At 36.9% G+C, this 15,631-nt stretch overlaps 1 protein-coding gene across 1 annotated transcript in view; it reads right to left on the bottom strand.

The window, feature by feature from the left end:
• mvb12ba (multivesicular body subunit 12Ba) overlaps positions 1-15,631 on the bottom strand; it is a 97,781-nt gene that overhangs the window by 53,808 nt on the left and 28,342 nt on the right. Inside the window, exon 4 of the mRNA XM_048613724.1 lies at positions 10,708-10,805. Coding sequence (XP_048469681.1) covers positions 10,708-10,805 — 98 coding nt within the window. The remainder of the gene's footprint in view (positions 1-10,707; positions 10,806-15,631) is intronic.

Below are 15,631 nucleotides of genomic sequence, written 5' to 3'. Positions count from 1 at the left end.
CTCTGTACGAGAAACTACACATTTTTGAAAAAAAAAATCAATACAAGTTTGGACTCTCAGCTGTGAATTTCCAATATAGCAAATTTCTCACTTCAAGGGAAGAGGCAAAACTCTTCAAGAAGTGGAAGTGGCGGAGATCTTGTTACAGTATTTAAATCCTGGGCAAGAACTCTCTCTTTCCAGTTCAGTCTTCCTTACTTGTGAGCACCAATCCACTTTCCAAACCTAAACCACAGGCTACATATTAGTCAAGAGAACCTTAAATGAAAGCAAAACAATTTTCCAACAAAACACTGGAACAACACAATCTGGCTACTCCCTGGCAGGAAAGTGATGTGTTGCTAAATGGTTCCAAAAAAAGTGCTTCAAACTGTGGGCTTAACTCATTTATATTTTACTCTGCCAAACCATTCTCTGAAAAAGCTAGAGATAACCCTTCCTAAATTAATAACTTTGTGTCCATTAACATCTCTTAGCGAGTTTAAACAAGAACAGCAGTTCATTCTAGCACACAGTTTGTTTTCTTTTAAAGCTGCAAGATGTAAAAACTGGCTACAATAGCATAGAAAATAGAACTGATCTCAGATAGTTAAGGAACCAGTCAGGGGAGGTGCTTGGATGAAAATTAAATTTGAGGGTACAACAAATGATGTACCTTTGTAGGGGAGATAAAAGAGTGTATGCAAAAATTAATTTTATTTGAATTCTATCAAAATACCAAAACCAAACAGAGAAAAAAAAATCAGCATGAAAAGTAATTTTGCATAATCAGAACACACCATCTGGAACAATTAGCTGAATTCCTTCAATTCTGTGGAACTATGAAAATCAGTCATATCTTATTATTAAAGATCTGGAATTATACATGTAATAAATCCTCAAAAAAATGAAGCATGCCATTGCCTGTCAAGGCTATTTTTACTTCAACTACTGAAGAAAGCCTGATAAGCCTGAAAAGAAAAGATTAATATATGCAAATCACATCCTGCATTTAAAAGCCCACAACTGTCTACACTTTCTGTCCCTTATTGCTGCCTTTATGTTTTATTCATATAACAGCTCACCTGTCACTTCATAAGCTATAATATTATGGGGGTATTATTAAACAGCATAAAAGCAGTGCCTTAATTGGAAAGCTTCATTGCATTTTCCAATTATTTGGAGTAAATTAAAAGCAGATGCACATACTTTAATAAGGACTCTAATATTGGTTCCAGGAAATCAAAATTCATTGTCATCTTGCTGCTCTGATATTTTCCGAACTACCCTCAATTTTACTGGTTTAAAAGGAAAACCTGTCTACACAGTCTGTTAATTGTCAGTCATCTAACGGCTATTAAAATAATTGGATCTCATAGTAGGTTCCATCCACATTAAAAGCCAAGATATGAATGCTGTGCAAGGTTTCTTTTATGTAACAGGAAAAATCCTCAACTAAAGTTTCACAAGCTTACAGTTCTAATGCAACATTTTAAAATCTTCAAGTTATTCAGTTTTTTAATTTAATCCAAATGGCTTGCAACAACAAATAGACAAATATGAATCCGCCCCCAAAACACTTTACTCAATTTAGGAAATGTAATTCAGATGGAAAGCACATTTTCCTATACCCAAATTGGAGTGTGATATTGTCTAAAGTTGGCTTTGGAAAAAGGGGAAAGCAACAAAATATCACACGTGAAGTCCAACTTTTCATGTTATAAAGTGTAAATTATTCCTTTGATTCCAAGAAGGATATTAAAATGTAGCTGCATTTTATTTTAAGTGACTGAGTGAAAACAATTCGATGATTAATGTTCTGAACTACCAAACTTATTTCAGGTCTCAAGATAAAACATACCTATACTTAAAATAAGAACTTTTATTCATTTATTTCTCTTCTGTAACAAACTGTTCCATCTGAATGGAACTTCCTGCATCAAGTATAAATCAGCACTCTAAAAATCACAGGAAATATTAACAAAGCAAACCATTTCAGAACACAACCTAAGGACATCCAAAAACCGAATGCTGAAACTTCAACTTCAGTAGAAATGCAATACCAACAAAGAATTGAAAATTTTCTGATTGTATCTTTAAAAGGCTTCGTAGTTTAATACTAAAATAATTTAGTTCCATTATCCCAATTTTTTTTAAGCAACAAAAAATATGTACTTTGTAATTTTTCCAATTGTCGCAAAAAACAACTGATTTGTAGTACTCCACAAGATGCACTTGTCTATTACGGATCATTATGCATATTCTACTTGGAAGATTGCAATTGTGTTCACAGAAATACATGTATGTCATGAGATTGCATCATCATAATACAAAACAATTTGAGGTCCTCACAGTGTAAAGGTACCTTCTGGGGCTCATAAAGAGAGGGTAGAAATCAGACAGTAACAGAATTTACTGATGATTTTTTGAGTGGCATAGGCAGCAGATTCAGAATGAAGTCAGCCAGTCTGGCAAATAGAGATTGAAAAGATTTGTAGAAGACAAGCATGGTTTATCCTCATGCGCATGTAGACACATATGTCCTGTGGTTTAAAATGAGTAAGAAGCAATAATTAAATATGATATTCTTCTATCTCGGGAGAGCTAGTTTTAGGGTACTGATACACATTGTACAGAAGAAAAACAACAGTATTTGCCTTATCAAAGTATTAACCAGGGCAATGCTGGCCTGTAGCTTAAGAGTTGAGACTCTGTGCTAACGTAAGTGCAATTAGATTCAATTCAGCAAAAACTTAGAAAATACACATATACAAGTTCGCCCCAACTAAAATGTGATCTAAAAAGTTTTGAACTCTCAATCTGTCTACAGCTCTGACCAGAAATACACATAATAAACAATACACATAATAAACAATACACACAATTTTCATTATATAACATTAAATGTCATGTCTTCTTTATGAACATCTGGTGTAAACAACTTTATCATCCCTCAGTATCAATTTAAGGGGTATTGTTATCCTTGAAGGAAAAAAAAATATGCAAGATACATTTGCAAGAATAATCACAGTTGGTGATGCACTGCACCATTCAGTTCATAACCTGAATGTCACAATGTCTTTTTTTAAAATCATCACAAGACCATCTACACAAACATACATATCCTGAAAGCCTTGCACATCTTGGAAACAGATTTTCTCTTGTAATTTTCTGCAATTCTGAAATGCTTTAATCCACAGCATGAAATGCGAACAGCAATAACAGAGAACACTAATCTCATTCCAACAACACAAAGCTGCTTGTTAATTTTTTCTGTAGTGAGGGAAGCTATTTTCTATCTTTACATCATTAAAAGTCACTACTTCTGCTTGAATATTACACAGGAACAATTACTTCTCCATTACTTCACTCATGGAGTCCTCCATCTCCAGTACTGAATCATAAAAGTGAGTTATCAAGTGAACAAAGACAAATAAAGCTCTCATTTAGTGGCATTTCAAAGATATTCTCGAATCAGAAACAGTTAAATGAAAGCAGACAATATACACATACCTAAATATTCTATTTTACAATTGCAGGTTTCTTTGAACTTGTAAAAACATAGTCAAGAATAAAATGCAACTCATCTGATAAAACAGAAGTCATCAAAAATTAAGTTTTGAAATTACATGCCAAATATTGCTACTTGAATTTCTCACATTAGATTACTTTGTGCCAAAGGAGATCATACTGGACGGAAATGATGTCGAAAAAGACAAAAATGCATTACCATACCACAATTACAAAACTGTCATGCCTTGCATGGTCTTTTTGAAAAAGTACTGTACATTCATTTACTGGTAGCAGACAGCAACTTTACAAGTTGACTGTTAGCGTTGTACATTGAATAAATGAACAGCGAGGTCTAAAAATTGAAAGGCATCTCTCACATTTAGATTTCTCAAGTTTCTAGCAAAATCAAAGTCAAAGAAAAATTGGAGGAGAGCAATAATTTCCAACTTAAACATTACAGTTATAGCAATACTTGGAACAATACATATGGTCATGTTCCGAGTGCTCATTAATTCAAGTGAAAATTCTTCAATTAACATCTTCCTGCCGTTCCCATTAGTTTTCGTTTCCTCCAGCACCCTGTCTTTTCTGCCCCAATCCTTAGAAAAACCTGCCCTTGAATTTCTCTCAAAAAGCAGAGTCAATTTTTAAATTTAAATTTAAGGTAGAGGTTCAAGTCAACAACCTCTCAACCAAAATAAACTCACTGACACCCAGAGTTAGGTTGACATTATTTCCTCCCATCCTTTTTCCTGCAGCATTTCTATTCCACAATCCTAGTTTTTTTTAGTGATTGGCCTTATGATGAAACAATCTTCTGTAATAGTTTCTTGGACACCTTCCTTTTTGCTTAGTTGAGGATCATTGGACATTCGAATGGATGGAAATGTAATTGAGACACTCTATTCTCACAAAGCTCCCCCTCCACCCCAGAAGTAAATTGAGCTCCCCTTGTATTTAACTTGCACCCCAACACCTTCCAACATTCAGCAAACTATCCTTCATTATTCCTGCCATCATCTCTTTCCTCCTTTAAGCATTCCAAAGTGATTGTTCCTTCCCAGATATCTTGGCCCACTCAAAATATCCTATTTTGCTCTTCACTTCTGACTTTCTTGGTAAACAGGTCATGAAATGCCAGCTTTCTCCCTGTCCAAGGTCCTGAACATTCTTTTCAGTAATACAGTGATTTACTTCTACATCTTTCAATGCGGTGTATCATATCTGCTGCTCAGAATACATTCATTTCTACACGGTTGCAGGGTGGGGTAGAAATAGCAAATAACTTTTTTGCAGGAAGCCTCTATTTAGTTCAGAAACGTGGCTTTCAGCTTTCAGTCACTGTATCATCTGAACTTCCCTCTGCACCCCACTTGGATTCATCAGTCCTTGGTGCCTTGCACTTTTTTTTTAAATACACTTGTGGGACATAGGTGTCACTGGCTGGCTGGCTGGCATTTAGCGCCCATTCCTTGGGAAGATGGTGGTGAGAAGCTTTCTTAAACCACTCAGTCCATATGGTATAAATAGACCCACAATACTGTTAGGGAGGGAATTCCAGGATTTTGACCCAGTGACAGTGAAGCAATGGCAAAATATTTCCAAATCAGGATGGTGAGTGGCTTGGGGGATCTTGCAGGTGCTGGCATTCCCTTGTATCTGCAGCTTTTATCCTTCCAGATGGAAGTGGTCATGAGTTTGGAAGGTGTTGTCTAAGACTCTTTGGCAAATTTCTGCAGTGCATTTTGTTGACAGTTCACACAACTAGTATTCCCATGCATCGGTAATAGAGGCAGTGGATGTGGTGCCAATTAAGAGGGCTGCTTTGAGAGTTGTTGGAGCTGCACTCATCCACGCAAGTGAGGAGTATTCCATCACAATCCATATTTTTTACCTTGTAAATGTTGGACTGGCTTTGGAGAGTCAGAAGGTGAGTTACTCATTGCAGTATTCTTAGCCTCTGACCTTCTCTTGTAGCCACTATATTTTATACAGTGAGTCTAGTTGAGTTTCTGGTCAACAGTAAACCCTACGATATTGATAGTAGAGATTCAATGATGGTAATGACATTGAATGTCAAGGAGCCATGGTTAGATTATTGTTTATTGGAGATGGCCATTGCCTGGCATTTATGTGGCACGAATGTTACTTGCCACTTTTCCGCCCAAGTCTGAATATTGTCAAGGTCTTCCTGCATTTGAACATGGACTGCTTTAGTATCTGAGGAGTTATGAATCGTGCTGAACATTGTGCAATCATCCAATGAAGGCCCTGAAGATGGTTTGACCTAGGGCACTACTCTCAGGAACTGCTACAGAGATAGCCTGGAGCTGAGATGATTGACCCCCAACTAGTACAACTATCCTCCTACGTGCCAGATATGACCCCAACTAGTCGAGAGTTTACCCCAGTTCCATTTTGCTAGGGCTCCTTGACGCCACACTCGGTTAAATGCGGCCTTGGTGTCAAGGGCTATCAATCTCACCTCACCTCTGGAATTCAGATCTTTTGTCCATGTTTGAACCAAGGCTGTAATGAGGCCAGCAACTGAATGGACCTGGCAAAACCCAAAGTGGGTGGCAGTGAACAGGTTATTGCAGAGTAGGTGCTGCTTGATAGCACTGCTGATGACACCTTCCATCACTTTTCCATACGATCAAGAGTAGACTGATGGGGCGCTAACTAGCTTGGTTCGATTTGCCTGCTTTTGTGTACAGCAAATACCTGGGCAATTTTCCACACTGTCACAGCAGATTATTTTTTGATTGGGATTATCACAATCTCCTGATGGAGTTCCAATAATTTGAGATCATAATCTCTGTCTCTACTTTCTTTCTAGACAGCAATGGTTTGACTTGATTTAGTTTTTCCCATTTACACCTCCTCTAGACTCCAGCCCATTATTTTTTGCTCCTTTATTTATTTCATTATCACTTCTTTTTGACTTGCACCATTACCCCTTTTATGATTTTATTTCTCCTTCCCTTCACCTGAACACAAATTTTCCTTCCTTTTGCCATTTTCTCTCCGCCGCTGCAACATGTTCTAAACAAGATCATTTCTTTTAAATTCTGATGAAAAGGTTATGAACTTGAAACATTAGCTGTTTCTCACTCCACAGGTACCGCCTGTTATGCTGCTTATTTCCAGCATTTGATGTTTCGTCATTGAATCCAACAGCATAGAAATTATATTTCAAATTTCTGGCATCTGCAGTATTTAGCCAAGTAGTTCTACTTTTCAGACATCACTGATTACAAAAAAAAACTTAAATGAGTCCTAAAATAGCCACACAGTGGAAGCAGAAAGCTTTTTTTGACAATGGAAAATGAATGTTCCCACAGGATGCCATTTTGAGTTCCATGGTTTAGTAACAAAAGCTCCCTGGAGAGACATTCTCGTGAAACTGAGCTACAGATTCAAAGACATTATGGACACGTATTTCCTATACATTTATAGGTTCAATGCAAACATCGGTCCATGTATCTCAGATGAACCAGATTCACAGCAAATTTCAGCTACAGTTTTCTCGTCTATTTTTTAAACAAAGCTGCTTGGTGGCATTATCACTTGAAGCGCTAGTTCCAGTCCATGGTAACTGTAGACACAAATTCAGTGTCCACCGTTGATAAAATTATCTCTTTTGAGTCAAGTGAAAGATAAACATTTCCCCCTAAGACAGGCCGAGTACATTGTAGAGAATGGTCATCTCCAACTGAAGTCACCATCCCAAGCTGGAAGTTGAGGCAGTCATTTTTTCTTTTCATTAGAAACATTTTAATTCAACAGGTAAGCGGAGAATGATGTGCAGGTGCAGTATATAGTAAATTCTCTTAAAACGGTTTTTAAATATAGGTCTTTGATAAAATATTTCTATGCACAAACTGCACAATCTCAGCAATTTTAATACGGAAAGCCGCTTTGACAGCCTACTGTTTAGCTGATAGTTTGCATAATTTTTTTTTTAAGAATGGGAGTCTTTAACAAATTGGCATACATTGAGCTCAACTCAGCAGTACAGAGCTTTATGTGCATCATTTTGGGAGATTTTACAGTGGAGAATGCATTCCTTAATAAATTCCTTGAGCAATAATGCTTTAATGTCTCATATTGATGGAGTATGAGACAGCTGTTACAGTTATTGGTTGTAAAAACCCACTGAAACCAATATATGTTTGTGTCATTTTAGTCCTTTGAAAAATATGTAATTTATGGAGCAATAAAGTGGCTAATTATTTGTGCTGTAGAAGCTGTGGAAATATATACTACTCAAAACATTTACCGCCAAAAAATCTGTAGTTTTTAATTACTAACAGTACGCTGACCCTTCAGTTAAAGAGCTACTAGTTGCATTAAAACTTCAATTACACAAGAGCTTTGAACTAAATTGGCAACTTAGCTCAAAAGGTGACTTAAACACCAAATCAATATTTACTGTGTGCTGTGACTCCATCTACTAATAAACCTAACCAACGCTGCCAAATTTGGGAACCAGTGACCATTGTCTGTAGTGAAGAGTGTTTGAATTAAGTCTGTTCATGCAGATAGCATGGGAAAATTAATAACATAATAGTAGAAAAAGGGACAGTGAAACACCATCAGGATTCACTACTAAAGGAGATGTACAGCAGCTAAAAAGGAAACCCACTCCTTCTGCTTATAGTAGAAGTTCCAAGGAACAAGGCAAGGTCTTAATGAGGATAGTGAACAGAAATTTTCTGCAATTGTTTAGAAAAATGCTGCTCTCTGCAAATTAGCCTGTATACGTGTGGGCTTTAAATGTGTCACTCTCTGGTGCGTATCAGCCATGGTAGATTGTGCATCAATGAAAAGTCTTGCCAGTTTGAGGTATTTTCTGCGCAAAAGCTTCGAACAAACACAACCACTGACAAAACTGAGGTAAAGTCTGAAGAAGTACTATCATGCGTCCTTTTACTCAGGTTGCTTCAAACCAACAATCTGATTCAGTGATTCTCAGAGACTTTATGGAATGGACTCAGCCTCTCTCCTCATTACCTGAACATTCTTAGTTGTAACTCTGTAAAAATACAAAACACCCTTCATTTTCTTTTCTTCCCACCTCTCCATTTTCTCTCTTCAAATCCTCCAATTCTGTTTGTTGCTCCCCTTCATTTCATTTGTTTTTCTCTTCTCCTTCAGTGTTGTTCTCTTTCATTTTCTGATTTCATTTCCTAATTTCTCTTTTCTATTCTTCCTTCCCTCACTTTTTACCTTCCTTACCTCTTTCAGCCCAAAAAACCTTTTCACCTGTAACTGTTATCCAGGAAACAGTATGAAGACAAAGGAGTCAGAGCCAGACATCAACAAATAGCAAGGCTTTCATGCATGCAGAGCAGTAAGGTATAATATTCAGTGGAGACTGATATGTTAATAAACTGTTTGGAATAAGGCTTTGATACAATTCAAGGGGCAGGACTTACACAAAGGAGACCAGAGGAACCAAAAAAAAATCATTTCTTAAATTTTATCTGGGTCCATCGAGACTGATGAGATTGTATTGACTTGCTATATGTGCAATTTAGGCTGCAGACAGAAATTGCACATCAGGCAAGTTATAAATTTTTATTCTACTAACTGAACAGTTCCGAAATCACAGCATAAAAATTCCTTTTAATTTCTGAATTGATAATGCTTCTTTAAAAAACTGGGAAGTCACAGTTTCCTCAAAGAAGACAGGATTTGACCTAATGAAATTAATGAGGTGGTTATGGCACCTACCTTGCACTAAAAGAACACAAACTAAAAGAATTCTATCAATTTCTTTTAAAAAAGAAAAAAAAGTCAACGCAAGTTTGAAAACTATTGGCCTGTTCCCTCACGATACAATCCATGCCTTCCAGAAATGACAGAATTCCAAGCACAGCTTGAATCGAGACACAACACAGATCCAAGGTTTCAATATTTTCCACTATGCCTGCCAATAAGCAAATAATGCACGAACAGGAGAAGTGTCAGAATTCACATTTTATTTTTGTTAATACATGACACTAGCTCCAACATCTGCAACAACCCAGAACCAAATGAATTTGACACATTCTATTCAAAATCCTGTTCCTGGTTTTGCTGTTGCGAGTGACTGAAGGCTTAATCAAGGGAGCAGGCAATTCATCAATCCCAACAAACCTGCTTCCTGATGCCTGACAGCACCCACATGTTTTTCAAGAATAAACCTGCCCACCTGTCAATACCACCATAGTCATAAATATAAAGCATATGATTAATGGTAAATGTGTTAATTTACAAAGTTTCAGCTATTTACAATACCTCCCTCCCTTAGAAGCAATTAGAACCATGTCAATTAAAAAAAAGTCAACTTCTCACAAAAATATTCTTTCTTAATTCTTCAATGATCTTTTGAATGTAAAACCCAATAGTTCAAATAGAATACTACAATTACGCTCCGATGCTTGATATCAATTGGAAACTTGGAATAAAGGTCAGTTAGAAAAAAGTCACCAAAACATAGAACTCACTGAAAAAATACAATAGCTTTAAAAATCCAAAGATCAGATCAAAATATCTATTTTTTTCACCTCCATTTGTTAACCATTCAACTAGTTGTGCCCTATACACTTCACCCTGATACCTGTGCAATCCAAATATGAACCTGACAGTTCAGAATTCGTTAACTTGTTAGTCTTGCAGGGAAGAAAATACAAGGAATTCTTTACATTTTGTTTGTATGATTGTTTTTCAGAACACAGGAACAAACTTTTTTTTGCTGAGAAACAGACATAAAATAGCATTTTGCTTGACAGTTGCAAGTTTCAAATTAGTAACAGTGGGAGCAAATAAGGCAGTCTGAAAATAAGGTAGAGGAACCACATACAATAAAATATCATCCTCTTGGTTAGTGTCTCCTTAATTTTTGTACATAAATATTCCCTATAAATGTGAATAGATAATACCAAAAAAAAAATTCCCTGTAGCACTTGAGGTCAAAAGGGTGAGCAATGAAAAGAAAGCAGTTGGATATTATTTGCATTACATTACACTAATGTCTTCAGGTGACTTCACAGCACCCCGTAACTTTAGCCATGTAACTGTATTGCAAAATTTTTTTTTGCTTTGTGGAATTAATCAAACAGTGCCATAAAAACAGTAGTTCCAAAATATGCTAATAATGTACATAGTAGCATTTAACCTGAAACAAGTGCATTTAGGTGCTGGCTTTCCACGTGCTGCAACACTCACCTGATATAGCATACAGGTTGGAAGTCTGGTGTTCAAAGTCAGGTCTTGTGCCATGCATCTTACCTCGGAAACTAGCAGGAAGTGTCAGGGATATGTGCCTGAATCAAGACAAAATCATATTTCCCATCAAATTAGGAGACAGTTTCAAGCCAGAAGTCTTTCTGGCCATTTTTTTCTGTTTTTAAATGTAGATTAATAAAAATTATTTCTTAGTAACTACTGAAGGTCAAAAAACTTGGTCTTGAAAACGGAAACAACAGCAATGTGTTTGATCATTTACTCTTGAAAATCAGGTAATTTTACATGATCACAATGACTGAGTCACAGTACAGAAGAAGTTGTTGCAATCTATCTTTTAAGAAGAGGCAAAGGAAGAGCCAAGATGTTGGTTTTGGTCATTCTTAATTTCAACACAAAAGATTGAATTCAAGACACTCTACTGGGACTTAAGCATACAATCTAGGCCAACCATTTAGCACAGTACAAAGGAACTGACAGATACTTTTAATTAATGTGCTCAGAACCTGATGTATGACACACCTCTGGAGAAAGTGGGACTTGGACCTAGATTATCTAACGCAGATACTGGGGCACTATCACACTGATATACTGTCAAAGATCCCATTTCTCAACTGAACCTTTAAGCCAAATTCCTACTTGCTTTCTCAAATGTATGCAAATAATTTCTTAGTAAGCATTTGGTGTATACATTGAAAGTGTAAGTCAATAATTTCATAGGGGCAGCACGGTAGCACAGTGATTAGCACTGCTGCCTTACAGTGCCAGAGACCTGGGTTCAAATCCAGCCTCGAGCAACTGTGTGTGGAGTTTGAACATTCTCACCTTGTCTGCTAGGTGCTCCGGTTCCCTCCCACAGTCTAGAGATGTGCAGGTTAGAAGGATTGGCCATGCTAAATTGTCCTGTCGTGTCCAGAAATGTGCAGGCTCGGTGGATTAGCCATGGGAAGTGCAGGGTCATAGGACAGAGTGGGGGGTGGGATGCTCCCAGAGTTAATTTGGATTCGATGGGCTGAATGGTCTCTTTCAGCGCTGTAGGGATTCTATGATTCCATGATTCTAGTAGTAATCAAAGGTGGAAGAATGTGCCCAGACCGACATTTAGCTCTCTATCAGCACCACTGACTCATAGTACTTGGCAGTTTCTTTAACAGCTATTTGTGGGATCGTGCCATGCGAGAGTCGGCTGCCATGACTCCCTATCATTGCAATGGTGATTACGTTCCAAAAGTACTTCAAAACCTGTGAAAACATTTGTGTGCCCTGAAAGCCACAGAAGCTATTGTGGTGCAATCAGTAAGATCAAGTGTGCATCGCGTGTCAATTTTAAATCAAATATTTCTGTACAAATTAAAATATTTATTGGTTACTGAACATGAAATGGCATTAAGGCTCTAGTCAAACTAAGTAAGTACTATATTAAAATATTCATCAATAGACATAATCCAGGAAATTAAGAGTGCTTTAGTCAAAGCATATGAAGGATATGGTAAAGTCAAGTTTCAAACTAATCTTGTAACCCTCAGAAAATAAACATTTTAAGGACTTGAATTAATTCTGAGTTAAAGGGACTTGCACAATAAGGCTGTCTGCAATGTATTTCATTTGGTGCTTTCGCTATCAGGATTTCAATAAAATTTTCCCAACTTAAATTCACAGGTAATATTGACTGGCAAGTTTGTATCACATTATGCTCTAAAGCACAGCAAAGGATTTCTTTTTTGTACATTCATCAGCCTGATATATCATTATGCAACTTTAAAAAAAGTCTTTTTAGCCTTCAAATGTCCAACACCTACACAGCATAAATAAAACTCTTACCATTGTATTTCAAAAATTGAGAATCAAAAATGAATGTTTCCTAAGCTTAGAAGTCTATACAGATCATAAAAATTAGCTCAAAATGTACATTTTTATCGTTGGCACAATCTCCATGAATTCTTCAAAAGAAAGCATATGTGACACATTTAGTTTTAAAAGGGAATCTAATTGCTGTTACAACAAACACATGTAAAGGATGCATTCATCAATCTTCTAAAAAATTGGGTTTTGAAAACAAACAGCTAATTTTTGTGAAAAACCCCTCTCTCCCCAATGATGTGCATCATACGATATTTTCTCAGGTATGTCTTAGGTTCCTCTCATCCCATTAATTTAAACTTGCATGGTTGAAGACCGAGCACAGGTTGCTTGTGAATTTTAAAAAGCGAGCATCAATCTCAAGAGACCAATTGCTAGCATTAATGAACATTTCCTTTCCATTAATATCCTTGTGAAAAGATTGTTCCAGTTTTCTGGAACTGAAAGCAGCCTTTGACACAGTTGACAAATGTGATGACTTTAAACATGTCCCCTTGCTTGGAAACTGCAAACCAACAGCCCTTCAAAACAAAATCCGATTGATAATTTTTGTTCCAAAAGAATTATCATTTCAAATTACAAAATAGAGCTTTTAGTGTATAGGTAGTTCTATAACACGATAGTTGCATACTTGTGTGACCTCGCCATAGAAAATCGCATTATAGGGAAATCGCTATACTTGTACAGCAGAAAGTTCGCATTACCCAAACAGCGCCCACTATTCATCAATCGCGTTACAGCAAATTCGCATTAACGAAGCATGCGTTATAGCAGAACTACCTGTACCTCCTTTTAAAATAGACCTCACCTCAGTGATGGCACCTCTGAAGTCAGAAGACCATGGGTTTAAACCTCACTTCAGAATCTGGACCACTTACTCCAGACAGGCACTTCAGTGCAGTCCTCAGTGAGTGCTGCATTGTCAGAAGTGCTCTCTTGAGATGTTAAAGCAATACATTGTCTGCAGACTTAGGCTTATATAAAAAAAACCATGCAACATTTCTTGAAGAGCAGTTCTTCTCTTGTCCTCACTAATTTATGCCAACATCAATAAACAAGCTGTTATCTTGTTATTTTTTTTATTATTGTTTTTAGGACCTCGAGATGGAAAGGCGAGGTTGTGGGCTACATATGACGATGACAAAACTTTAAATGATCCTTAGTTAGCAGGAAAGCACATGAATACCGAATTACTCTGACAACCTGCAGTTTGGAAAGAAAAATATAAAAGCTCAATTTAAATGCCATGTTTACCATAGACCTTTTTTTATGCTAAATACTTACAGGTCTCATTTGTCGGGATGTCACAAAGTATACTTAGGGTTATATAAAAAAAAATCACTTTTGCAGAAATCACCTAAAAAGCATAGATCCATAAAAAGAGTTGCTAAGAAAATCACATCTGCTTCTCATAAATGATAATTCTTCACCTTAAAATTCGTCTGTTATCAGTGACACACCCATATGACCAACATTTAACCCTAAAATTGTACAGTTTAAAATATTCTCCACAGATACAATTCACATTTGAACACAAGTCATGAAAAATCTACAACTTACTCTGTGCAATGTTAACAATGTTTCACTCAAAACAATTCAAAGATTGCACACGTTCAATGAGGCATTCTTTTCAATAAGTGTACCTGTACGGGAATATTGCACCTCAGCATTATACAAACAGCATCATCACAAGGGGAGGCAGGACATTCAACAGATCTCATTGCAAGGCACAACACTGTCCTTGTTACACCTGGCAAAATAGTTAGAATCAAATACAATATGGCAACGATTGATGAGTTGCATTTATATAGCTCAGCATGGTTTCAAAACAATTCACTTACAACAAACTACTCTGAAGTAGGGTGGCAAGTATGAGAGAAGCAGAGTATTTATTTCGTGTGGAGTAAGATATTACAAACATCAAGAATCAAACACTTCACCTGTTTTCAGGAACACTGGTTAACATTGGAAAGTAGGCCAATATTTGAATTAACAAGACCTTTGTCCATCTATTTTGGTAGTTTTGGTGAGTGATAGAGACTCAGTTAAAACATTTCATCCAATGACAGTGCCACCAACAGTGCACCACTTCCTCAGCACAGGAGTAAAGTGTCAGCTTAGATTATAAAATCAGACCAGTACTTCGGGCTGAAACCCAAACCTTCTGGTCCAAGCTCAAGAATGCTATCAATAAAGCCAAACAGACAGTCTTACAAAGGCTGACTGTTCTGAAAATGCTTGATTACTTAATTACTAATAGACATAAGTCCATCATATTATAGTGATCAATACTGGCAGAATATAATAAACTGGAGACACAATAATAATGTGTCTTCTTTATAAACCTTTAAGGTTTTAAATACAGCCTTCCCTTATTTAGGGCCCTTAACGTGTGCTTAAAAAAAAGTTGCGCTAAATGAAAATGAGTGATATGAAAATCACTTCTCCAGAATAAAACATGTAATCAGCATAGAATGTGCCCCTGATCTGTAAGATTTACATTAATAACCTACTGAGTGCCTTGGACCACACTGGCTCAAAAGTTCTCAAGACTTTCTCCTTGGTTATTGCTCACCAGTTCCCATCTCATTCTACCAACTGTCCCTCTCTGGACCCTCAACTGAGGTATTGAATTAAATCACAATCTGTAACCTCGGCCAAACATCACCAACAGAGGCCTGCATTTGTTTACACCACTGCTTCCAAAGTAGTGGCTGTAGACTGCCAAGTAGAGCATACAACTTCCTGTCGTGGGTACAAATACTAGGAACAGACTCACGATGTGAATCTGCTTGGTATAATGTTAAGACTAAAAATTATTATAACGCCATTAAAAGGTTTAACGATCCATTGAGCATTTAAACTTAGCTCCACACCGAACTACCCAGTTATACTCCACTGATGTGAAACTTAACTGCTACCTGAAAGCCTCCCAGAGGCAATTTCAGAGATAGTAGGAACTGCAGATGCTGGAGAATCCGAGACAACAAGGTGCAGGGCTGGATGAACACAGCAGGCCAAGCAGCATCATAGGAGCAGAGAGGCT

Source organism: Rhincodon typus, chromosome 28 (genome assembly GCF_021869965.1).
Source record: "Rhincodon typus isolate 14 chromosome 28, sRhiTyp1.1, whole genome shotgun sequence".
In the NCBI taxonomy this organism is placed as follows: domain Eukaryota; kingdom Metazoa; phylum Chordata; class Chondrichthyes; order Orectolobiformes; family Rhincodontidae; genus Rhincodon; species Rhincodon typus.
The sequence above is the reverse complement of the archived record's forward strand: the minus strand, read 5'-3'. Positions and strand labels throughout refer to the sequence as shown.